The sequence below is a fragment of the Pipistrellus kuhlii genome, unplaced genomic scaffold (genome assembly GCF_014108245.1).
Source record: "Pipistrellus kuhlii isolate mPipKuh1 unplaced genomic scaffold, mPipKuh1.p scaffold_m20_p_10, whole genome shotgun sequence".
Taxonomy (NCBI): domain Eukaryota; kingdom Metazoa; phylum Chordata; class Mammalia; order Chiroptera; family Vespertilionidae; genus Pipistrellus; species Pipistrellus kuhlii.
The window spans coordinates 33022216-33049906 of NW_023425405.1; the positions used below are offsets into that span (position 1 = coordinate 33022216).

A 27691-nucleotide genomic window follows, 5' to 3' on the forward strand; every position below is an offset into this window, starting at 1 on the left:
AGAAAAAGGCTAAAAAGCAATGTTCCAAAGGGTTTCATTAACTCCCCTAATATCCTGTTGAAATTTCACTGGGAGAGTACACTAAATAACTTCTTTTTAACTAATAGAAACAATTAAGTGCATTTCCTATGCATATAATTTGTATCAGATGCTAAAATAAATGTCAGGAAGAAGCAATATCCCCAACATGTGATTTGAAAAGGAATGTATGTGTTTTTTTTTATGATCAAGTTGATCCATAATCAAGCTATTGTTTTATGTCATGAAACATTTTATTTAGATCCCATCCAGGTCTATATGGAGTAAAATAAAATACTCTAAACATAGATACTATTACATCTGTTCACTTAAAAAACAACACCCTAAATACTAAGATAATTCATAGATTGGATTTTTTACTTTTCCATCATTTCCATGTAAAAATTCTATACAAGAAAGATAAAAAGAATTGGTCTTGAATATTAACATTACTTAAACAAAATCTCACTAGCAGCTTAAACACCTACACAGATCTGTCAACCAGGAGGGAAAGATTCTTTCATTGAATAGTAACCAATTACTGCAATTACTCATTTTAAAAGATGGAGAAGATGCAGGACTATGGTCCATGAGTTAAATCACCTTTAACATAATACAAACATGCACAAAATTCTGCATTCTACAATATTAGAGTAACATTTAATATCAATAAAGACATTTTTTCCTTTTATTTTACAATCTTAGTGCAAACCACTTATATAAGTATTTTCTAAACAAAATAACTAGAAAATGTCTTCATAGCATATTTCACAAATATAAGACTAATGTGAAGGCCTTACAAATTTTTTTCATTAATGCCACTATGGACTTTTATCACAGCCAGTAATGAATGAAAGAATGGTAAGAAAAACAGAACTATTCTTTATACATGAAAGTATATTATTGGAAAAATATATGGATAATTACTGAAATCCCTCTAATTCATATTTAATGATCACTTAAATAACAAGATCGCTCCAATTAGCTACATCTGCACAACACATTACAAGATTAAAAGTGAAACAAAAAAAAAAATGAAACATGAAATCAAAGAATTCATATAAAAATACACAGTAAGGTCAAGTACCTCTTCACAGCATGAGAGAATGATTCAACATTTCCATACCTGAAACATGTCTGCTTTGTTCTTTAACAAACTGATCTCCATCTGCTCATGCCCCTGGAAATGTTTCAGCAGTACAACCTGCTGTGCTCAAGCCCCACATAACTTTGTATTTACCTGTTCATAATTAACTAATTATGCCCTAATCAATAGTGTAGATCTTCATTTTACAATGTAAATCAGATAAGTGAGCTAATGGCTGGGGGTCAATCTCATTTTATTTACAAAGCCCAGCGTGAACATCCAATTTCATTATATCTTATGTGCCTGAACAGCAGTGAATCTTATCAGCAGACCTGCAGAAAGTCTTAGGGGGAGTGCTGGGAGAAAGAGGTCTACATTCTTATTAAGAATGTATTTGCAAAGCATGTCCATCTCAGAAATGTTTTTATGCACAATCCCTAGTATATGTAAAACTTAACAAAGTGCTGACTCGGATTACAGAAAAAGATTTCTGCCTTCATATGCCATACAGCACTAAAGCTGAATCTCTTGTACAACCATCAAAAACTATTTCAGAAAATAAAATTAACAATGTTAATACTTCATTCTGCTGCAGAAAGTCCTTCTAAATTCCTTGAATAGATTTTGGTGAAATATTCATAAAATATGCCATACTGTGAATTAAGCAAAACGGGTAATTTGTCAAATAAAGAATATTAAGTGATTAATAAGGGGTAGGGGGGTGGCAAAGGGGACATCTGTAATAGTCTTAACAATAAAAGGTTAAAAGAAAAAGAAAAAGAGAGTGGTCTCATGAAGTAGTTGAATATAAAACCATGAAAATATGATAATTGGTGCGAATATTCTAACTTTTATGGTCAGTAATAGCTTTTAATATTATAAATGTAAAATTAGATAAAAATTCAAGAAACATATTAACAATATTTAATGATACAGAAATATCATTTCTAAATTTAAGATGGATAAAGTTTAAGGCTAAATTTTGTTTTCATGTTCAAATATAACCCTAATTTCAAATCTTTTTTCAAAAGGAATTAGTGGATTATGGATGAAGATACATTTTTTTTATTCATTTCTGAATCTAAAATATTGCTTCCCTCATAATAGGTATGAAATAAAATAAACATTTAACTGAATTTATGAAAATGAAGAAATTATATTGTATGTGTTATAGATGAAACTAATTATTGGCAGTGGTTGGCAAACTCATTAGACCACAGAGGGCAAACCGTGGCTCACAAGCCTCAGTTTGCAGACCACTGTATATGGAAACAATATTTTTGAAAATGTAAGGGCCTTTTTAAGGATATTAAAACAACAATCAACCAATGTTAAACACAATGATTCTTTCAAAAATATATACAAATGGTTCTCAAAGGGGTGTCCCTGGCCAACAGCAGCAGCATCACCTGGGAACTTGATAGGAATGCTCATTTTGAGACCTCACTGCAAACCCACTGAATCAGAAACTGCTGGGAGCCAGGAGGAGGGAGTAAAGCAAGGAAAAGGGGAAGAAGGAGGGAAATATGGCACAAATCCTGGTGCACTGTAAAGGCTGAGAACCACTACTATATCCTACCATGTCATTCTTGTATTTCAGTCATTTAATTTCCTTCCTGATATTTTAGTGTCTTTTCTTTCCCTGTTGTATAACAAACAGCCATCGTTTACCTATTGTGCAGTTTTCTCTCACATTGTCTGTGAATTGGTCTATATTTTATTAAGCACATATTAATATTTCCTTTGAATAGCAACTGGACCATTATGGGGGAAATTAATTGTATACTGTGAAAATATGAAAGCATTTAGGAGATTATCTGGAGAAAGGGTTTTTTATTCCCTTTAGAAATTCTCTTATTCCAAATAACTTTTTCTAGGACCAATAATTATTAGTTATGTAGTTTATATTTGTGTTAGGTGACAAATATTCTTAGCACTAGCCTATCTACCACTAAAGGCTGCAAGACAGAGAATCATAATGTAGTATTCTGATTAGAACCAAGGAGGAAGGGATTCTGATTAATGGTTATACCAAACCCATAAGGCTTAATGATTTCTAAGGAAATCTAAAATTATCACTAGAAATTTCTCACCATATATCAAAGAAGGCCCAGGATATAACACAGTAGCACATTCCCTTAAGAAAATGGCAATGTGTAATTTTTCTTAAAATCAGCTAGAGTCCAGGCAATACTACTAATTATCAGCATTAATAAACTTATGTAGTAATAAATAATAAGTCCTTTCTTATTCTTAAAACAAAAGCTTACTGTTTGCTATAGGTTAGTAATACTTTTCCTCCAAATTATCTTTTGATAATCCTTAATCTCTATTTATATATATTTTATACACATATTACTATTACTGTAGTAAACATGGTATCCAATAATATGGTTGCTTACTATAACTATAGATTACTAATAACTTTATATTTACACTTACTTTTGATTATCACATTGCCTACCCTATTCCTAAAGTTTAAACTATTTTCACTTGCCACTATACCTGAAAAGATGTCCAAAACCACATTTATAGATCAAGAAATTCCAAGAAGCAAGTTGACAATATACATGTATATGTGCATTTCATTTTCAACCAAGTGTCTCTTCTAAATCAGTTCAAGGTGGAGTGATGAAATATTCAACAAATTTCTGTAGTTGCCTTAAACCTCGATCATTAAAGCTTGAAGATCAAAATTTAATTCTGTAAACCTCCGGAAAGATAAAGATGTTGATGAAGATCTTTCAGCTGGTGACTTGTATAGTCAATAAGCTTTGTATCTCTCCTTATTTCTTAACCTCATCCTTAAGGTTGAAAAAATAAAATTATACTGAATACAGAAAGTTTGTATTATGTCAATAAGGACTGAATAAATATGGGCATTATTTTAAAATATCTAGAAATCAACACATACATATTCTTACTTAGGAGCTTCAAATTTGAAGTTGTAAAAATTTCATGTTAATAATATCAATACTTTCATACAATGAGTCAAAACTAAAATACATATGCTTTACAAGTCTCTCACTCCTGAATATTATCAATAGAAATAATTAATGTAAGAGTCTATAGTTGTTTCTCAATGTAGCATTTCATATATGAATTATGTATTGAGTTGGATGAAGCAAAATAGCAAACTAATGGAATGCATTGTCTTTTTTGTTAGTTACTGGTAGTGTTCAACAATAGTAATAGCACATTGCAATTAAGTCCCATAGGTTTCCATAGCTCTTCAGTAAGTCCAAATACTGTGTATCATCATTTGCCAAAGAAGCAAGAGGAAAAACATTACTTAATAGGATAATTCTGACAAGACAGTATCTAGTATTTTTCTACAATGCACATATCAAATATTTCTGATTAGTGCAAAAAAAAAAAAAAAAAAAAAAAAAAGAAGAAGAAATAGAAAAAAAATTCCACACAGGCAAATTAAGTGCCTTGTCAGTCCAGGTAACAAACCAATCAATTACATTCTATCCAAACCTGACAAGCAAAGGCAACTTTCTGCAGTGATAAGCTTATGGGAAGGACAAGATAGCTGTTCTCCTTTACTTTATGTACTCTATTGAGAGTGTTATCCACATTTTTAAAATCACACTTATTAAAGAGGTTTCCAGGATTGCCTCCGAGGATGAGCTGTGGCAGAGTTGGGTCTCATGAAGGGTATCTACACAGTAAAGTGATAAGAAAAGAACATTAACATTTAAAGATCACAGCACTCTGCACTATGCCTTATGAAACATACTAACAACACCACAGTAGATTCAAATAACATATAATCTAGTCCAAAGAAACACATACCCTAAACCTAAATGCCAAGATCTTGTGTAGGGTTCTTACTAGTTAAAATGGAACTAATTTTTCACTTGAAACATTGAGTTGCCTCCTCTTTATTATTACATTTAGTTGTCAGAATAAGTCTATCTTACTAAGACTAAACAAAAATAAATCTGATGAATGGTTTGTATTTACATAAGAAAACATGTATTTGCTTAATAAATGTCTTTAAAAAAATAGCAATGTGCTATTTTTTTCATCAAATCCTTGAGGAAGCATGTAACTGTTCTGAAAACAAGCACACCTAACCAATATGTACAGGGTTGGTTCTACCCAACTCTAGAGTCTCAAGGAGGAAATTTTCAAGTGATTGTTATTCCGTGTGCCAACACTGACTTCTATTAAAAAAAAATACTATACCAGAAATGTTTGGTTATAATTGTGAAAATCATAACCCTATCTAGCTATTTTAGAGAATTGTGCAACAAAAACAATAGAATATATACCATACTGTAAATACTGGTTGTTGATTATAAATGCACCAATTTTAGCCAGATTTTCAAAACTTGTACAATTGCATTTATTTCTCAAGACTTTCTCTAATGTTTCTTGTACTGATTTTTCCCTATTAACATATATCCATTTGCTACCTTTGTTCCTTTATTTTCAGAGGAGAAATTTTAAGTGCTCAGTGATTAGAATATTTTTCTTACTATGGTAAACATACAAATTTATCATTTTATTCAGATATTTATATTAGTGTAGATGAGGGGAAATTGGCAAGTAGTCACACATCATAGAAACAGGTCATTTCAATATTTAACTGTGAGAGAGATGTGTTTAATGCTTCCAAGTTCCATTGAGAAAAAGAAAGTGAAAAGTGGCACAGTCACAGACAAACACAGCACTACTGAGAAGAGCTACCATGCTGAACTGAGAAACTGCCAAAGCCAACAAAAGAGTACAAGGAAAAAAAGAATATAATGGGAGAGTTCAGAGAAATGTCCTTATCAACATCTGAGAAATAGAGTTGAATCCACTTGCTGGATAACAGGGAAATAGATAGGAAAAGTTTAATTCCCTTGTTGAATAGTTACATGTGCTAACTTTTATCAATGCTTCAGTTTTTCAGTGAGAGCTTCAGGCACATCCTGAATCATATATTCTAAGCATTGCTTTGTCTATAGGTTAAGCACTATCAGGTCAGTACAATACAAGAGGAAATAACTACATCATTTACTATAGAAGTGCAATGAATTCTTAATTATAGGCACAAATGATGAAGACTAGCAGACAACATAAAAGATATATATGTACTTAATTTTGATAGGAATATGAATATACATGCATTGGGTAACAGGAAATCTGCTTTAACCACCAATTAAATATAAGTTGATGTTTAACTTTGAAAAAAAATTAAAAAGCTATCACTAGTATTCTTCCATCCTAAAATTTCACTTAATATTCCAAATCTCCTTAAAGCCAGAGTAAGCAATATGACTTGTCTGGGCTGTTGTCATCTTAGGAAAAAAGACTTGCGGGCTTGTACTTCAGAGATCAAGTTTTAGCTTTGTCTTCATTCCCTATGAACCTAGTATGCTTACTTACAAATTAATGCAGAAAAAAAGAAATTAACTAATTTCAAAGGACTTCTTTGATGTATGCACATATAGTCTGTACCTTATATAATTGGAATTGCCTGCTAGGAAGAAGCATCTACTTCTTTCCCCCCAACAATGTCAAATATGCTAAAGCAGTACAGTTGGTGAGGCAGTATGCCTTCAAGAGCATGAGGTACTACTTAGTTAAGACTGCCTACACTCAGACCAATTCTGCCATTTTTAGTTGTGTGATAAAGGACAAGTAATTCTTCTAATTTTCCTCACCCATAAAGTAGGTATTAAATCAATACCTATCTTATGGGGTGGCTGTGAAGATTACTTGAGATAAAATACAAAAGGCACCAGCACATTGACACATAGTAAGCACTCTATAAATCTCAGCAACCAATATGAAGAACAATAGATTTACCAAACACTACAGTAGTGTTCAATAGAAGGGAAAAAAACTATATTCTAATACATAATTTATATAGTATAATTTCAATATATAATTGGAATAATTTCTATTTCATGATGCTTAGTACTTAATCTCCAAAATGGAGATGTGAAACTTCACAGAACTACTGTAAAAACTGAATGAGGTAATACACTTAGCAGAGAATAGAATATGGGAGATACATTAGTTTTATTTTAATTCTCAGTTAATAAGGCCTTTAAAATAATATGTCTAGGTTTAATTATAATTAAAAATATAAGATTATACATTATTACTTAGATATCAAAATCTATCAACTCCAAAATGTTTATCCAATCTTATATTCAATTTCTGTTCATCTTTAATTTTATTTCATATGTCCAAAACTATACAAAAATAATAAAATCAAAACCTTGTTACAGGAGGAACAGCTAAAAAACGATGTTTTGATTTTACAAAAAGAAGAAAAAGAATACATGGCAGATAGTCTAAAAACATTTCGTTCAAAATTGTTTCATTATAATGTTGTTAGGCTGTGTGGGAACTTAAATCTTATTTATATCAATTAATCCATGGTAAAATTGGTTTTGCTTTCATTTAAAGTTGCAGAAACTATCCATGGCATTACTGAGGACTTACTGCAATTGGTTTCTAATGCTAGAAGCTGGATTATGCTTGTTTTGTATTACACCACGCCCTGAAATTATTGAGAGAACTGTCAGCTCTCTTGGAGAGAAAAACTGCCGATTGTCAGAACTGCTTCAAGATGGAATATGTTACCTACTTGTATCCCCGGCAGAAGCTCCTTCCTTATTGCTTAATAGTGATACTGGGCAGATGGTTCAAGTCTCAGATGAATAATGGAATAACAGAGTTGGAGAACATTTTCAGGACTATATAGTGTTTGTTTAGGCATCTTTGAGTTATAAAAGTTACAAAATTTTAGAAAAAATAAGGTTGAGACCGAATTTCACAAATGAGAATATAACTTCAGAAGTAACTTAATTCAAGGTCATTCATCTAGCCCAGTGGTCAGCAAACAGTGGCTCATGAGCCACATGTAGCTCATGAGCCATGGTTTGCCGCTCTGTTAACTAATGAGCTTGCCAACCACTGATCTAGCCAGTAACAGAATTGGGGCTACTGTACCAATCTTTCCAATCAACTGAATATATAATAAGTAATCCCTTCTTTAAAAATTAGCAATAGTAACACACTGCAACTAAAAATAATTTTTAAATTACAAAAGCAAATTTTACTAAAAATAAATGAGTGAAATAAAAAATATTTCATTGCTATATGTGCTTGAAATTATGATGTTTACTGCTCTAAAATGGTATACTCCAGAAATACCACACTTCACTATGTAATTAATGTATACTATGTTCAGGCTTCTGTTTCCTTTAAAGTACTTGTCAATAATTAATTTTTTTTATTTTAAAAATTGAAATTTTAACACATAAAATGAAAAATACAATAGTAAGGAGGGTGTTTTATCTTGAAGGCTGTTTGTGGGTTCTGTTCTGAAAGAGCTGCATTCAATACCAGTCTTTGCAAGTTACATGGATCATGATTTCCGCTTCTCAAATTAATAATCACTGGCCCTGGTTGCGAAGAATAATGCAAAAAGGATATTCAAGTAGAATCTGCAGGCGTTTCGTAATTATTTCTGGTATTACATTTCTCATAGTTCATAACCTGATGGCCATTTATGACAGATACTGGGAGTCACACGGGCCACGATCCAATGAGAATTAACAGGGTGTTTCATTAGCAAGGATCAAATTGATGCCTCATAAAAAGATAAATCAATGGATACCACCTCAGGATGGTCTTCAATGAAATCTGGACACCTCTAGGTTTTTGGGCCTTTTTAAGGTTTCTTGAGCATTTTTTAAGTAGAAATAAATTTGAGCTTCCAAAAAAAATAAAGTTATGAGTCATGCAAAGTTAATTAAATATTTAATGTTTCAATAGATTTTGAAAGTCAAAGAATGTCGCTTATTAAATAGTAAATTTGTGAGACAGGCTAACCATTCCATACATCTAACAAAATTATCAAATCAACTAATCATAAGAGAAAAATTACATTAAGTAAACATTTCCTTTTTAAACCAGATTTAATTGGAATACCACCTTAATAAGAAAAATTAAGTGGCAGTTTGGCTATTTTCATTATATAAATACAAATATTTTGAAAATTAAACATCTCTTCCCCAATTGTTACTAATAGAAAAGCATTATTTAAAAATAGCGTTTAAGTAGTTTCCTTCACAAGACTCAATTTATTTTCTAATTTAGACTCTCTTCTCTTATTGATGTACATTACAGCATCAATTTAAGTCTAAAGTCATTAATTTAAATAAGTGACCACAGTTTTCATAAAGCCAGATCTATGGCAAAAGGCCACATTATTGGTGATAGATATGGCCAAGTAATTTATAAGAACAGTTATGTAAAGCATTTGATTTTAGATTTTAACTGTTCTGTGCTATAAGACTTCTCTGTTATCCTAAATTGCTTAGTAAATGCTCAAAATAGTGGAGAATGAAGAAGTAGAGAACATGTGCCCTTCTCTAAATATTGGGGAAAATACCAGAGGGCTTTCCACAATGACTGGAATTCCAATTTTGATAATTTTTATCAGGCAAGGGAAAGACCCAGAGGCTGAAGAATTAAAACATATTAGGTCTACAGAATGTGGTTATACATTAGCAATAAAAATAAGGATTGCCAAGGCAAACGCCAAGGTCCAAAGAGGGCTAAGCAGAGGTGAGAAAAACAGAAAGAAGACAAGACAAAATAATGAAGCAGTGTGGTAGAGAATAGTGAAACAAAAATTAAGAAAGACCTCAAGGAAGCCACAGGAATGGGACAGAGTGGAAATGGATATCAAAAAAAGTTATGATGGAAAATTGTTCCCAAATTATTATGAGATTTTTAGTTTTCAAATAATACAGAACGGCCATATGTTTTGGAAATTTTCAACAAGATCATTAAAATTGCATGAATAAAATATATATGAAAATGCTACAAAATTATATGGATTTAAACTTTTTTATATTTTAGAAATTTTTGGTAAGTGTAATTTTATAACAAATAAAAATTTTAATTATATGTTTTCACTTACCTGATTTTATTTTTGTAAAAATAAATGGTTTTTTTTTTTTTTTTTTTAGAACAGTTGTAGATTTATAGAAAAACTGAGCAGGTGTACAAAGATTCACAATATACTCCTTCCTTGAAGAAACCAAGATGGCAACAAAGGTAAACACCTGAACAGCTGCCTTGCACAACAATTTCAAAACTATAACTAAAAGACAGAACGAACATCATCCAGAACCACAGGAAGGCTGGCTGAGTGGAAATTCTATAACTAGAAGGAAAGAAGAAAAGCACGCTGAGACTCACAGGAGCTGCAGAAATGCAGAGGTACAGAGGCTCGCGTGCGGAGAGGGCTGGCAACTGAGTAAGTGGCTGGCTTTCTCAATTGGGAGGGAGACACAAGCTCCCGACTGCTCTGAACTCCAGTTCTGGGCAAGACTCTGGGGACCCAGACTCATACGGGGAGAAACTGGACTGTCTGGCAACGGGCTAAACTCAGGGGCGGCTTTCTCTCAGAGGTGCTTGCAGCGATACCTCGGGACACTGAGACCCAGGGACCTCTTAGGGCAGGGGTGACGGGAAGCCATTGCTTTTTGCTCCACTCTGAGATCCCACCCCACAAAGCCATCGCTGTTTGCTCTACCCTGAGACTCCAACCCATCCAAGCTGAGAGCAGAGGCTTTTACATATGAATGGCCTGGTCCTTGAATTCTAAACTTACCTAACAAACTGTAGCTGAGCCAGTGAGACCCAGAACATCCAAAAGAAGGCCCAAGGCCCCATAGCGGCTTTCATTGCTTCACAGCTGGGCCTCATCTGGGCACCTCTAAAACCCAAACAAAGAAGGGGAATCTGCAGATATCTCCATAGCTCCTGCTGGGTGGCGTCAGGCAGAGGCTAAATTTGCACCTCCTTGGAGATCCAAGAGCCAAGGTACCCAGAGGTCAGAGTGGGATCATCCAGATTACAACTCCTCAGATCCATAAGGGACACACTCAGGGGGCAGACTCAGTGAGCACCAAAGCCCCACTGAAGCAAGTCTTGTCTCATAAGGGTGTCTCCAGCACAGAAGTTTCCCATAATAGACATAGCAGATCCTCATAGCCAATTGGCCTGAAGGTCAATTCCTCCCAGTGATACCAACAACAGCCAAGGCTTAACTACAATATGACTGTGCACACAGCCCACAAAGGGGTGCACCAAGAGTGTCCATCTCAGGAAACTGGGGAGGCTGAGCCACTGGGCCCCATAGGACACCTAGTAAACAAAGTCACTCTATCAACTCAGGGAAGCAGCCAAAATGTGGAGACAAAGAAACAGGTCGCAAATGAAAGAAATTGAAGCAATCAAACTGGATACTGAGTTCAAAACCATAAGTATAAGGTTACACAAGGATCTTCATGAGACTCAAGGATCCTAGTGAGAATGTCAAAGATACAAAAAAGGACCAGTCAGAAATTAAGCATAAACTAATTGAAATAAAGAATAATTTATAGGGATTTAATAGTGCAGTAGAGGATTCTGAGAATCAAGTCAACTATTTGGAATATGAGGAAACAAAAAACATTCACTCAGAAGAGCAAAAAGAATCCAAAAATATGAAGAAAGTATAAGGAGTCTCTGGAACAACTTCAAGCTTACCAATATTCACATCATGAGGGGTCCATAAGGAGCTGAGCGAGAGAGCAAAATATTGAATAGCTATTTAAAGAAATAATGACAGGAAATTTCCCCTACCTGGTGAAAGAAATAGACTTTCAAGACCAGTAGGCACCTAGTCCCAAATAAGAGGAACCCAAAAAGGACCATACCAAAACACATAATTAAAATGCCAAGGGTTAAAGAAAAAGAGAGAATCTTAAAAGCATCAAGAGAAAAGCATTTAGTTACCTGCAAGGGAGAGCCCATACAACTGTCAGCTGATTTCTCAACAGAAAATTTGCAAGCCAGAAGGGAGTGGCAAAAAAAATACTCAAAGTGCTGGATATTAAGGACCTTCAAACAAGATTACCCAGCAAAGCTCTCATTTAGAATTGATGGTCAGATAAAGAGTTTCACAATAAATAAATAAAAAATATAAGGGAGCTCATACCACCAAACCAGGATTATATGAAATGTTGAAGGGTATTATTGAAGAAGAAAGGAGAAGACAGAAGATGAGGAAGAAAAAGAAAAAGATGAGGAGATAGAGGAAGAGGAGGAGGAGGAGGAGGAGAAGAAATAAAAATATGAACAATAAAAATGACAACAATACATATCAACAATTAACCTAAAAATCAAAATAAATGAACAAAAAATCTAACGAACAAAATAAACTGGTGAATAAAACAGAATAAGAGGCATGGAAGCATGGAAAAGACTGAGGAATCACAAAGGGAGGAGGGAAGGGGGGATGGGAAGAGTATGAGTATGTTTGTGGGATTTATCCAATCAGTTGAAAGCCTTATGAACAGAAACTTATTTTCTGGAGAAGTAATTACCTATTACACAGTCAGTAGGGTGATAAAGGCCTAGGATGGGGCAGGAACTGGGTGGAGGAGAGTATGGAGGGGGCAAGAGGGGGCATCTATAATACTCTCAACAAAAAAGATTTTTAAAAAAAGAAAAAATAGGGAAAATGGATTCTATGATTTCTTTACAAATGAAAGCTTCAAAAGAATAAAGAACCTTTGGTCATAGTGCTGAATGCTCTACATGAAATTCAACTTCTCTTTTAAAAAAGATCTACATATAGGCCATGTTACAGAAGGTCCTTGATATAATCAGGCAATTTTTCAATTCTTTAATAATTGACACAAATAAATAACCTGACAAGAGAAATTTGCACCTGGATGTTTCAGTCAGTTATTGACTGATGTAATTCACTTGGATGGGACTGAATCCCATTGATTTAGTCTCTGGTAGGCCTATCTGCCTTGTGCAGCTGTCTGTGTCCATCTGATTTACTCAGCAATTACAGGGAGTACCTAACAGTTTCATTCAAGGAAGAACTCCTCCTCCACTTGAGATTATTTAGAGGGAGCATACTTAAAGAGTTACTTTTTCCATAGTTCAATCTATCAGTTCTCACAGTGCTCAAGTGGTTGCTCTTTGTGAACTAAAACACAGAGTTCTTGGCTTCATGTACTTAAAAATGACATGAATATATTATGACAATTTACACTATTTTATATATATGGACAATTTTACACTAAAGTCAAATCATACAGTTACATTCTTAATGCATAGTCATGAAGTAATATTCAACCTCTAACTTGTCACTTTTCACCCATAATACTTCTTTCAAGGTTAATTTTTTTAGAGTATTCATCTACAATTTAAAGGAAAACCATAATGTATTAAACAATATAGGACCTGTGAAAGAAAGGCTGAAGGAACTGTGTTATTCACTTTTTAATATTTGTTTAAATTTCTTTCTCTCTTTCACCAAAGAACTAAAGGGTATAATAAAACAAACTTTTGTTAGATAACAGCATACCCTTATCTAAGATAGAATTAAATATAATAACCAACATGGGTAAAAAAGAAAAGGTATTGTTTTAGAGAGAAATGATAAATCCTGGAATTGATCATTTAGTTTTCAGATAATAATAATACATGCAAGGAAATAAAGATCACAAGAACCTTTCTAACATGCAAGGTTATAATGAGAAAAATCCAGATTTAACAGTAAATAAATCTTTTGAAATACATAATAAGGCATGTCACTTATTTGTGTTCTATTTTCTAATTCCAATTCCACTAACAAATAAAGTTAGAGTAAATAAAAATTGTATAAAAATAGCAATTGGCCCTAGCCAGGAAGCTCACTTGGTTAGAGCAAAGTCTAGATATGTCAAGGTTGTGGTTTGATCTCTGGTTAGGGCACATACAAGAAGCAAACAATGAATGCATAAATAAGTGGAACAACACATTCTCTCTCTCTCATCAATAAATAAAATTTAAAATAAAATGAACAATCAAGAGGAGGACTTATAATCTAATTCCAAGTCTAATCTTATCTTAAAAGTATTATAGGTCAAGCAATGAAGTAGAAAGTAAGCAATGTCTATATATCTATATATATATATATATATATATATACACACACACACACACACATATATATTTCTATATTATATATTGAATTATTGGTATTTGCCAGTATAAAAAAACAAAACAAAATACAGGCTTAATGACACTGAAAAACTTGCCTACAGACAGCAATTTTATCTGATATCAATAAATTATACATTGTTACCAAAAATTGTTTTCAGGAATTTATTAAGATAGCCAAACATCAGACCAAGATAATCTAGGAAATGTATAAAATGAATAGTTTTATATATGAGATATAATACTACTAGTATGCTGGGTGCAGAATTTAAAAAGATATGACTATGAAGATTAAAGCTTAAGAATTGATCATCAATTACCCTGAAGTGACCAGACTAAATAAAATGTCATAGAATAAAAAAAAACCTCATTTTTTAGAAAGCAAAAACCATCAATAAAGAAGCAGAGGACTTGGAAGGACAACACATGGATGAGAAAATTCAGATGGCTAATCAATATATGTATAAATGTTCCACCTCATAGGTAGTCACAAAATATAATCAAAATGCCCATTTCTATCCACCAGAATTGTCAAAATCTGTGCTATGACATCGTCACATATTTGGGTCTGTTGGGAAATGAAAGAACATTATCTATTAAGTGTAAAATACACATATACTCTGTCCTAGCAAACTCACTTTGAATAGAAATCAAACAAACATACAAAAAAAGAGCCCAGCTGGCATGGTTCAGTGGTTGAGCATCAACCTATAAACCAGGAGGTCACGGTTCAATTCATGGTCAGGGCATATGCCTAGGTTACGGGCTCAATCTCCAGTGTGGGGCATGCAGAAGGCAGCCAATCAATGATTTTCTTTCATCACTGATGTTTCTATCTCTCTCTACCTCTCCCTTTCTCTCTGAAATCAATAAAAATATATTTTAAAAATAATATAGTATTAAGGACAGTTTTATCTTTAACATAGGTTTACAGTCAATATTGCTAGTACATGGCTTTGTACTAGTTTTATGTGGGACAACATAATGACTTGATTTCCCCATAGACATGTACCCTGTCAAAGTTAACAGACGTCAATCTTTTAGACCTCTGAGTTTATTCCTACTTTATTTTCTTGAATAATCAGTTACACATACAAAGTGACAGTAAAAAAGTAGGACACTACTGAGTTACATGTAGTAGGTGAGGTCTATGTAATTACTAAACAAAAATTTATTAATTTATTAGCATACCATTTATAACCAGGGGGTAACTAGGAAGAAAAAAAGAGAATGGAGAAAAAATTAACTGTAAAGAAAAATAACATCATTGTGAAGATATCAATAGAACTAAGAGATCTGTTTATCAGTTAACATACAATGTAAACAGGGAAAAGCCATGTTCCTAAACATATTTTATTTATTTAATTTGAAAACAGATTCATACAATAGAATTCAGTATTTGGTCACTCTTCCCCTACATTCCTATCCTAACTTTGGCTTCTTTTTAATGAAAAAAAGGAGTCAGCAAAACAAAATGCCAACATTAAATCATTTTGCAACATTTTGTGTCAAAAACGTAATGGGAAATGCACACATCAAGGGAAAGGTTACTGTTCTTCCAGAACATCTTTTCACTTGGTTCATGGCTCATTCTTCTACATAACTGTGCGGACACTACTGATGGTTTTCTCTCAGTTTAATGTGGCATTTGAAGGATTATGGCATTTTCAGAAAACCACAGTGCAGTGATTTTAGTGGTTATCTGGCTGAAAGTGATACTGTGATTGAGAATAAGTGCACTGTTTATGTGCGATGGTAAAAGTCAGCTACCAAGTCATCTCACAATGTCAAACCAATTCTTGATTATGTATTTTCTTAATAACATATGAGATCAGTCGAGAAAGTGAAACAGAATTAGAGGAAAGTCCTTTTAAGTGGGAGCATGCTTTATGTATAAGTACATTATATTTAGCTTTAAATCCTATTGAAAAAGGGTAAGAGAAAAAGCTAATTCAGAAACTGATAATCTTAATTCATTTCAGTTTAGGATAAATGTAATTAATCCTTGAAATATTTTCACAAAAAGGATTACAATTAATTAAAAATTAAAAGAAAAATTATTAAGAATTAAAATGAAAAGAAACCATATATCATATATCCAAAACAATTGAATAAATGAGAAATGCTATACATAGCTATCATGTCATCTACAAATATATTTTAGCCTATTTAAAAGCTCAGTTGCCCTATCCACTGAGACAAACTGGTCAGGGTTACTGAGCTTTTAAATAGGCTGAAATACATTTGTAGATGACATGATAGCTGAGTATGTATAGCATTTCTCATTTATTCAATTTTTTTGAATATATAATATATGGTTTCTTTTCATTTTAATTCTTCTGACTCTCTATCCTTCTCTCTTCCTCTCTGTAAAAAATCAATAAAGTGTGTTTGAAAAAATATATAAGTAAAAGCTCAGTAAATATTTTATTTTATAAAATTAAGAAGCAAACAAAAACTTTTCAAAGTAAATTTCTATAAACCATCCCTTACAAACCTATATCTCAATTGGTAAAAAATGAAAAATGAATGTCTAATAATTAACTCACATATTTGTGATAGGCTATGATTTTATAAAATATATAACTGAAATTGAAATTAGAAAAAAATATTATGGGCTAATACAATTAGCATTGTTGGTGGAAGATTTGTGCAATAAATTATTCAGAATTCTTTATACCTCGATACCATTTTTCATTTCCAAATTTCTCTTTTTCAATCCCATCTATATATGTAAAAGCCTAAGCGACCAGCTGACTGGCCAGTAGCTACAACATCCATTGACCACCAGAGGGCAGACGCTCAATGCAAGAGTGGAAACCACAGGCATGGACACATGGAACAGACTAATGAATCTCAGAGGGAAGCAGGGAGAGGAAGTTCGGAAAGAGATTAACCAAAGATCTTATATGCATACTAGAGGCCAGTGCACATATTCATGCACCAGTGGGGTCCTTCTGTCTGGCCTGTGCCTTCTTGCAATCTGGGACCTGTTGGGGGATGTCGGAGCCAGGCCAAGGGACTCCACTGGTGCACAAATCCATGCACCAGGCTTCTAGTAGTATTATAAAGTCATAGAATATGAAAATTAAAGGGATCTTCAAATCAACTTCATACATTGCTTGTGTTATGAATGAAATAACTGGTTCCCAGAAAAGTTACCTACATACTCATGGTGATACAGCTTCTTGTTTAAAATTCCAGCCTTTCAATTTTAGTCCTATGCCCTCCCCATCACTTTCCTGGTTAGTTACTTAAGTTTTCAAGGGAGGCTTACTTTTTGAGCCTATTAAGATAAATATTACAATAAATGTACTACCAGGGAGGGAGGGAGGGAGGGAGGGAGGGAGGGAGGGAGGGAGGGAGAGAGAGAGAGAGAGAGAGAGAGAGAGAGAGAGAGAGAGAGAGAGAGAGAGAGGTGGAAAGAGGAAGATTGTCTCTTAACAAGCAAGAAAATTATTACATTTTCCTAATCAACAATCTCTCCAAATACAACAATATTCAGTAGGAAATTAGTTACACTAATGACACATACCACCTGGAGAAAATGACTGAATAAAGTAAAATAAGGAGAAAAATGAGGTTCGATAACTTCTCTATCCTTAATCATAAAATGCAAGAGCAAAATACCAGTTAACTAACACACACACACACACACACACACACACACTTTAATATTGAACAAGACCACCTTAAGGTTATATAATTCTGAGTTTATGTATTTTTTAGGTTTAATTCCCAGAAATGTATACTAAAGTTAAATGTACTTAAAAAAGAAAACTCTGGTCCACATGTTTTCATTGGGGAAGTCAACAATGAAGAAATAATATCAATCTTAAATTAACAAAGCAAGACTTATGAATAGAGACACAAAGCCCTTATCAAAATATTAGTGAATAAACTCCAAAAAATATATAAAAGAGTCTATACCTCATGATCAGGAAGGATTTATTCCAGGATTGTAAGGCCTCCTTTTGGGGGGAGGAGGGGGAAGAGCTAGACTAAAACACTACTCCTGCACCTTCCCCAAGATCCCCTTGTTGAGGGAGGGATCTTAAAGATACTTTTATCCACTGACTCAGTTCTACCTCATCATCTACCCCCTCGGTCCATAAAATAGAAAGATTCTTTTGTTCAGGGCTCTGTCAGCAGAGACATTAATGTCCCATACCTCACCCAATGTCTGCAGTGATCCATTTGACCTTACCAAGTTCTATTTAGTGGGGGAAGTGGAACATTTGGAGGAGCCAGCAACCATTCCTATTCCGCCTCTTGCTTATGATATTGTAATAAGTAATTTTAACTGTAACTTTCAGTTTGGTTTGTGATCTTAAGTGACCCCTCAACACCTGGCACCTCTCAACACTTGCATAAGCGGTTAAAATTTGTATTTAGCCCTAGCCAATTTGGCTCAGTGGATAGAGCATCAGCCTGAAGACCAAAGGGTCCCTGGTTCGATTCTGGTCAAGGGCACATGCCTTAGTTACAGTGTCCTCCCAGGCCCAAGCTCTAGTAGGGGCTCGTGCAGGAGATAACCAATCAATGTGTTTCTCTCACATCAATATTTCTCTCTGTCTTTCCCTCTCTCTTCCATTCTGTCTAAAAATAAATGAAAAAAATACCCTTGAGTGAGGATTTAAAAAAAAAATTATTTAAAGTTTTCCTATACTATAGCATCAAAAAATATTAAATACTTTGGAATAAATTTAATAATAGACTTGCAAGATTTCTATAGTGAAAATTACAATAACACTGATGAGGAAAAGAAAAGGTATCTGAATATATGAATAAATATAGAAATATACCTGTTTATTTTATTAGAAGGCAAAATTGTTAAGATGTTAATGCTCTCCAAATTCACCCATGTATTCAAAACAAAGCTAACCATAACCCAAGTAGGCTTTTTTCAAAATTATGGTTAGATACATATAAAATTTACCACTTTAACCATTAAGTAGACAGTTCGCAGGCATTAAGTAAATTCACAGTTGTGTAACTATCACTTCCATCCATCTCTGAAACTTTTTCATTTTCTCCAACCAAAACTCTGTACCCATTAAACATGAACTACTCAGTCACCCTGTCCTTGGCAGCCACCCCTCTACTTTGTCTCTATGAGTTTGACTATTCCAATTCCCTCATATTCAAAGGGAATCATACAGTATTTGTTCTTTTATGACTGGCTTATTTCACTCAACATAAAGTCTTCAAGGTTCTTCCATGTCATAGCATATATCAGAATTGTCTGCCTTTTTAGGGCTGGACAATATTTCATTGTATGTATTTATCACATTTTGTTTATTCATCCGCCAATGGACAATGGGATGCTTCTACCTTTTGGCTATTGCCAATAATGCTGCTATGTACAAGGATATACAATATCTCTTTGAGTCTCTGCTTTCAATTCTTTTGAGTATGTACCCAAAAGTGGAACTGCTAGATCATATGGCAAATCTATTTTTAATTTTTTGAGGGCCCGCCATAGTGTTTTCTATAGTGGATGCAACATTTTACATTCCTACCACAGTGCAAAAAGGTTCCAATTTATTTGCATCTTCACCAACACTTGTTATTTTTTTGGGTTTCCTTGTTTATTTTCATTTTTATGTTCTAATAACCATTCTAATGGTTTGAGGTGGTTCTTCATGGAATTTCCCTAATGATCATTGATGTTGAACATCTTTTTATATGCTTATTGGTTATTTCATATCTTCTTTGGAGAAATATCTATTCAAGTCCTTTGCTAATTTTTAATCGTTTTTTTTGTTGTTGTTGATGTTGAGTTTTAGTTCTTTATGTACTTTTGATAATCCCTTTATATACTCCTGATAATCCTTTATCAGATATAAAATTTGCAAATATTTTCTCCTATTTTGTGGGTTACCTTTTCGCTTTGTTGTGCCCTTTGCTACATAAAAATGATTCCAATTTATCTATTTTTGTTGTTGCTGCCTGTGCTTTTTTTCTTCTGATGTCATACTTTCTTTTATAATGAAAATAGACAAGCTGTTTTTGACACTAATATGGAAATACAAATGATGTAGTATAACAAAAAAGCTTACTCTAGCCACTAACAATCAAGGTAATTGATACATTAGCTTAATGGAAGAGAATACAAAGTCTAGAAATAGACCCACATTTAAAAAATAAATTTATTTTTAAGCAATGGCACCAAAGCAATTTATTGGGGTAAGACAAGTATTTTTATCAAAGGGTGCTAGAAAACTGGAAAGCCACATGGGATAATAAACAAAGCTACCTTAACTCTACCCGAACCTATAAACAAAAACTAATTTCAGATGAATCACATATCTCAATATAGAAGTTAAAATTTATAAAGACTAAGAAAGATAGGAAGTCCTTGGATCTTCTGAGACATCTGATATGCTATTTTATCTTTGCCTTTTTACAAAATTAAATCTAACATAAAAATTAGGAAGATTTAATATCTTGCCAGTGATTCCTTAATGCAAATTTCTATAAAGTGTGTGAGTCACTAACCACCAGGATGGGGCTCTTGTTCAGTGAATTGAACAACATAGAGCTATACAAGGATAAGGTGGTTATACTTTCAAAAAAGAAAAGCAAGGTTAGACATACACCATCCTATCCAATAAAAGAGTAATATGCAAATTGACCATTACTCCAAGATACAAGATGGCTTCCCCCATGTGGTCAAAGATGGATGCCCCCATGTGGATATAAGATGGCCGCCACAAGATGGCCTGCAGGGGAGGGCAGCTGTGGACAGTTAGGGGTGACCAGGCCAGCAGAGAAGGGCAGTTGAGGGAGACCAGTCCAGGAAGGGAGGGCAGTTGGGGGGAAACCCAGGCCTGTAAGGGAGGGCACTTGGACAGACCAGGCCACAGGAGGACAGTTGGGGGAGACCAGACCTGGAGGCGAGGGCAGTGGTAGAGTACAAGGCCTGCAGGCGAGGGCAGTTTGGGGGGAAGGTCTGCAGGGGAGGACAGTTGTGGGTGATCAGGCCACAGTGAGGGTAGTTAGGTGTGACCAGGTCAACAGAGGAGGGCAGTTTTGGGTGACAAAGCCAGCAGAGGAGGTCAGTTGTTGGAGACCAGGCCAGCAAGGAAAGGCAGTTGGGGGGGGGGGGGGACACCCAGACGTACAGGGGAGGGCAGTTGGGGGAGACCAGGCCTGCAGGGGAGGGCAGTTGTGTGTGATTAGGCAAGCAGAAAGGGCAGTTAGGGGTGACCAGGCCAGCAGGGGAGGACAGGTAGGGGCAATTGGGCCAGCAGGGGAGTAGTTAGGGGGTGATCAGGCTGGCAGACAGAAGTGGTTAGGGGCAATTAGGCAGAGGCAGGTGAGCAATTGGGAGTCAGCAGTCCTATATTGTGAGAGGGATGTCCAACCAGTGGAATCAGGCCTAAACAGGTGGTCAGACATCCCTCAAGGGGTCCCAGCTTGGAGAGGGTGCAGGCTGAGCTGAGGGAAATCCACGTCCCCCACCTCTCATGCACAAAATTTGTGCACTGGGCCTCTATTATATAACACTAGCCAAACTTGAAGAAAGAGGTATATTACGCAGGCTGTCAGGGTAACATGAGAGGTACTTTACATATAAGAATTAGAAATCCAAGCTTTAGAAACAATCCTTTAAAATACAGTAATTGCACTATTCTAATCACTTACTAAGAATAAACTAAAGAAGACAAAACCCTGAAACCTATCCTTAAAATTGCTCATAAAGAATAGAAACAGAAGTTTATCCAAAAATGTCTTTATGCAGAAAATGTCTGGTTTTTATACATTTGAAATTTATTTCAAAACACAAATCATTTTAAAACTTATAAATTCTTTATAAGTTTTAACTTTTACGTATCCAAATAATACATATTTGCACCATCACTTCACAAGCATATGGAATGCAAATTTTATTAATAGTGATTATGTGATAAACTGCACAAGAAACAATATGAAGTGGCAACTATGTAAATATAAAATTCTACTTGAGGAAATATATCAAATGAGTCTTAATTGATCTTAATAGAGATAAAACTAGGTGTGTGTTTTTTAAAGTAACCATTTTAAGTGATCTGATGTTCTAGGAATATAATAACTGAAGTTACAACTTAGTAACTTCATTCTCTTAATCTATTCACATTTCTGGGAGAAAAACACCCCTTCAACTATGATTTAGGCAATCTAGAAACATCTATACAAATTATGGACAAAAGAGGTAATTAAAAATAAAAAACCTAAATAATCAAAGAGACTAACATTTGAAATAAAATTATAATAAATACCAATTGTTGCTGGTACTCATATTAACTGATGATACAATCAAATTTGGTTTTAAGTAAAGTACTCAGAGGCCAGATGATTAAAACGTGAAATAAATAAAAATGGTAATAGTTTTGATAAGATACTAAACAGACATCTAATCTTAAACTAAAATGGTTCAATACCTATAATAACTTGCCATGTACTCAAATAAGGAGGATAATGTAACATGCATTTAATAGTTTGGATTTAGCTATAAAAGTGATAGAGCACCATAGATCATTTCCCCACTTCTGAGTACTGGCCACAATAGAAAATAATATTAAAGACACTAGGTTCTTAGTTGTAGGAAACACTTTTTCTCTCCCACATCTCCCATTAAAAAAATGTGTTGTAATGAGTTTATATAGCTAAGATAACATTTGAGTTCTGAAATGTTGGTCTTATTCCTAGTGTGTTAGCCTGATAAAGTTTATGGAGAAAAAAAGGCTCACTATCTTTAAAATCTATCTTTTAAACATCAAATATGTTCAAGGAGAGGAATCACTTCATTTCTATTTTACAATGAAGAATTAACTAACTCATCTCAAATATGTGTATTTCCTTACCTAATATTCAGAAAAAAAATATCCACTATTCTTTAGTCACACAAAAGGAACTCTCCTTCATTAAACTTTTTAAACATCTTCATCAAATACTTATATTTAGTGTCCAATTTATTTATTCTAGGAATAAATTATATTAAAATTTTTGGATTAATTCACCAAAAAATAATCACTCACTACTTTATGTGGAGCAATCATGCATTATCAAGCATTTATTTAGTATATGTATTTTGAATAAGACTGAAATGCAAATCAAGGCTAGAGTTGAAAACTGATTGTATATTCAATTGCCTTTACTGCCCACTCAAAGGCAATTGACTTTTTTCTTTGCTAACAAAACAAAACTTGCAAAGCTATTTAGGTACCTGGAGACATAAGCTGTTTGTAGGCCTGCCCCTATCCTCTCCCTGGTGAGAGAGAGAGAGAGATTGATTGAGATTTTGAGGAGACAAACGCTAAATTTATCAGGCATTAGTGATCAGAGTAGAAAAATGGAAAGAAAACAAGTCCTTGAGAACATGATTGCAGTGCTAAGCTATCTGACTTCTTGTTAGGTTAGTTCAAACACTTTTAGGTACGTTTTCCATTATCACAGCCAAAAGGTCCCTAACTTTACTTGAGAAAAAAGACAAATTAAAATCAACCTGGACAGAAATAATAATAAACCTAATGGAGCTGTGGCATTTTTAACCGGTTAATAGTTAATCTGCACTATTAACCAGTTAACCCTCACTATTAACCGGTTAATAATTAATCTGCATTATTTGCCGAAACCAGTGTGGCTCAGTGAATAATTAATCTGCATTATTAACCAGTTAATAGTTAATCCACTTTTTAACCCAATAGGCAATCTGAATTTTTAACTGGTTAATAAGTGATCCATTTTTATTTATTTTTAATATATTTTATTGATTTTTTTACTGCGAGGAAGGGAGAAGGAGAGTCAGAAACATTGATGAGAGAGAAACATCAATCTGCCGCCTCCTGCACACTCCCTACTGGGGATGTGCCAGCAACCAAGGTACATGCCCCTGACTGGTATTGAACCTGGTACCCTTGAGTCTGCAGGCCAATGCTCTATCCACTGAGTCAAACTGGTCAGGGCAGTGATCCACATTTTTAACTAATTAATTGGTTAATAATGGGAATCCAAATTATTAACCAGTTAACAGGAAATATGAATTATTAACCGGTACACCTAGTAATTGTGCTAGAAATTGTGCAAATAAAAACAAATAAGATGACAGACATTAAGTAGGCCCATAACTATCTCCAATAAACAACATCTATCACAAAGAAATAAATACTAAGTAACATAAAGAAATACGTATTTTAATTGAAAACTTGCCAGCTAATTTTAAATTAAATTTAAAAAATAAATGGCAAAAAAAGGAAACACTATTTTCAAGAAGTCCATAAGATGGTATAAAACCATCTTCTCTTTAAGACTTTGGTAATTTAATTTCCATGTCTAATGGAAATAGTTCAATCTAATCACTTCAGAAGAAGGAGTTTCAACAAATTCAATTGTTTTTGTCCCACATATTCTAGAATTATTTACAAAAACAGAGCATGCACATTCTCTGAAAGGTAAAACATTTAAGCATTTATTATTACTGGAACATATTTACCAAATGGAACCTTTATATCAGAATACACATATATGTGTATCCTTTGTATTACTAAATTATATCACTGTTGCACTATTTTATATGGAAAGAATTTACTATCACTCATTAATTATTAACAGTCCCTAATGAAGCAGAATGTGATTTTTACCATGTACAATAAAGGGAAAACTGAAACACAGAAATTGCTAAATTACTTGCTATAAGAAGACCTGAGAAAAGCTAAAGAGGCAAAAATAAATAAATAAATAAATAACAGTTGGAACCTACTATTACAACTGACTGATAAACTAAATGCAATTTCCCAGTAATAGTAAAAAATTATACATGTAAATTGACATATACATATATACAAAGAACCAAAAAAGCAAGGAAATAGTTAAGAAGGAATTTTTATATAGCCTGAATTACATAGAGAAGTGTGGTTTCAAAATCATAGCTGCTAAACAGCAGGTTCTAATGAATCGTATTTGCTTGTTCAAAGAAACTTGAGAAATAAATGTGGTGTATTCAATAAGAGATTATTAATTAAATTATGACACAAGAAGTTTTATTTTATGAGAACCTAATAGACATACATATAATAAGTATAATGTAATCCTAACCAAGCGCTGAAATATATCCTTAGAGAAAATAAAGTTTTAAAATTAAATGTTACAAAAAAATTAAATGTTACAAAAAAATGTAATATTAAGATGCAACTTAATCATAAATGTGTGTACTTTTTAGGGAATTTGTAAACAATGATGGTGCCAGTTACAAAACAAAAGAGATATTAAGGGAAATGGCAGATATTAGCTCATAAATTACCTTTTTAAACATATTAAATTCTACATGAATTGTAATTCTTCTTGAACTCAAGAGCAAATAGTGCTTAAACTCAATGTATATTTTTTAATTTTCATTTTATGGAGCAACCACATTATAACCATAAAACATTTATGGCATTGCTTTATATCCAGTTTATTTTGTTCTCAAATACAATAATATATAATATTTATAAAACTTTTTAAATCCTCTTCAGTATCTCTTTAAATCCTTCGAAGAAAATCTGTGATGTTATCTTCTTAACAAGGTAAAACCATGGAAGAAGGCTTGGATACCAGTCATTTCTTTAGTAACAAAAATATCTTTACTTTCTAAGAAGTCTTTCACAAAATCCCAGACACTGGCATGCTATAATAATGCAATTAGGAACGAAAACTTTATAATAGAAACTAATTAAATAAGTGAGATGAAAGACTAATATTATTCAAAAATATTATCAAAAATACAAGAAAAATGGTACCTATCATTTTAATACAACTAAATATGTGTTAAAAGAGCTCTTGTTGAAAAGTAGTTTTTTAAATAAAAGTTGTATTTATTTCCTGGATTATTTTTTTCAAATACATGATCAAATAAATAAATAAAAAGCTGGTAAAAATATATAGGTTTTTTAGTAAAAAGGCCTGAACCTACTAGTTAAAAATAAATAAGTACGAGAATAGATATTTCCTATAGGTTCAATTAATTAAAAAGGAGATAATCAGCTCTCTATGTTTTAAATGATTGTTTCAAATTGATCATTCACAACAATGCCATCCTCAACCCCAAGGAAATTTCCCCTGTAGTGAATTTTGTCTACTATATAAGATTGTTTTTATGGGGTTTGTTTTGTTTATTCACTTTTGTTGTTTCATTGTTTCATGCACTCCATTATGTTATGCTTTGCTTGGAATTATTTTTTAATAAATTAGAAAATTGCATTGTGGTCAGAATTATTCGGTATCTTCTATCATTAGAACTACTTTTCCCTAAATTTAAATGAGTTTAACCTCAAGGAGAATTCCCATGACATTCAAGAAACACTGGCCACATGTTACATACTTTCTTGAGTTTGTTGAAGCACTTTGTATTTTTTCACTATAATCTTAATTTTCCCCTTATCTTCTTCAATGATAGTATAAAAAACTCATAAGTTCAAACATTCTTGTCTTTTTATGAGGAATTAAAACAAATAGAAATTATAATTTTAACGACAAATAAATGATATCATTTTGGAAGCAAATATTTAAAATCATTTAGTAGTACTAATACATGTTTTATCAATTTACTGCTTTTGAAACTTTTAATGTCTGGGCCCTCATGTAATTTAATAGATTTTTCAAGAAATCAAAAAGGGTTCCCTTGACATACTAAAAGATTAGTTATGTCACTGTCCTCTGAAAAGGTGATAAAACTCTTTTAAATGAGGTTTCCTTAGTTCGCCCACCTATTCCTCCATCTCACCCAAGGCTTTGAGCAATTTCTTAATCTCAGAAGAAGATGCAAATGGCTAAATTTAGGAGTGTCTGGACCATCAGGAATAGCAATATCAGCTGAGATTCCTAATTAGCATTATGCCAACTAAAAAAAAAAAAGGTACCAAAACAAAACAAACAACAAAACAAAACAAAAAACAAAGTAAAATCTATCTAGGCCATCTTTTCATCTTTCTTTATTTCACAAGAGAGAAGCATTCAACACATTTGTTTTCATAAACAGTAAAGAACTACTGATGGTGATCTTATCAATAAAAAGTATCTCTACCTTCTCGCTATTGCTAATAAACTTTAAGTTCTATAACATGCTAAGAGAACATAGTAATTTCAGTATTGAATGAGATAAAACAATCTTAGTACAAAGTGTTTCTGTGGCCTTTATAAGCAGAATATTAACTTCTCTTGTATTCAAAATTCAGATTATCGCTCCTAATTACATCTAACTCCAGAGAATACCCAATGTGTGGCAGGTTTAATAAAAGGTTTTATAAAAGGTCCTGCACTGAGCTTTCCCCCCCATTATATCTATGATGAGAAAATGATGAAAATGCAGTCTTTAACCCCTAAAGACAAAGACTCAGAATCCAACTTACCTGACAAGATTTTCATTGTCTCCAGTTCCCTTGCAAGTTGCACATTCAGTTCGTAAATCTTCAGCCTTGGGCTTCTTCTGTAACACAGACTGCCTCTGTCTTCTCTCTCTAGGAACTCTTTCCTGCCATCCCAGGAGAATAATATAAAACATAAAACAAAATCAGGCTATGAGGAAAACAAATAATTTTTAGCAAAAAAGTT

General features: G+C 33.4%; 1 protein-coding gene across 11 annotated transcripts in view; it reads right to left on the reverse strand.

The window, feature by feature from the left end:
* Positions 1-27691, reverse strand: part of PHF14 (PHD finger protein 14) — a 150080-nt gene that overhangs the window by 59567 nt on the left and 62822 nt on the right. For 9 of the 11 annotated variants that reach the window (XR_006740965.1, XM_045578351.1, XM_045578345.1 and 6 more), the window contains exon 16: positions 27490-27611. Coding sequence is in view for 10 of the 11 variants with exons in the window: in XM_045578351.1 (XP_045434307.1) it covers positions 27490-27611 (122 nt within the window). In the remaining variant the exon portion in view is untranslated. Of the gene's footprint in view, positions 1-370; positions 4773-25622; positions 25770-27489; positions 27612-27691 lie in introns of those variants that run through there. The other 2 variants (XM_036429319.2, XM_036429317.2) reach the window with 2 other exon arrangements.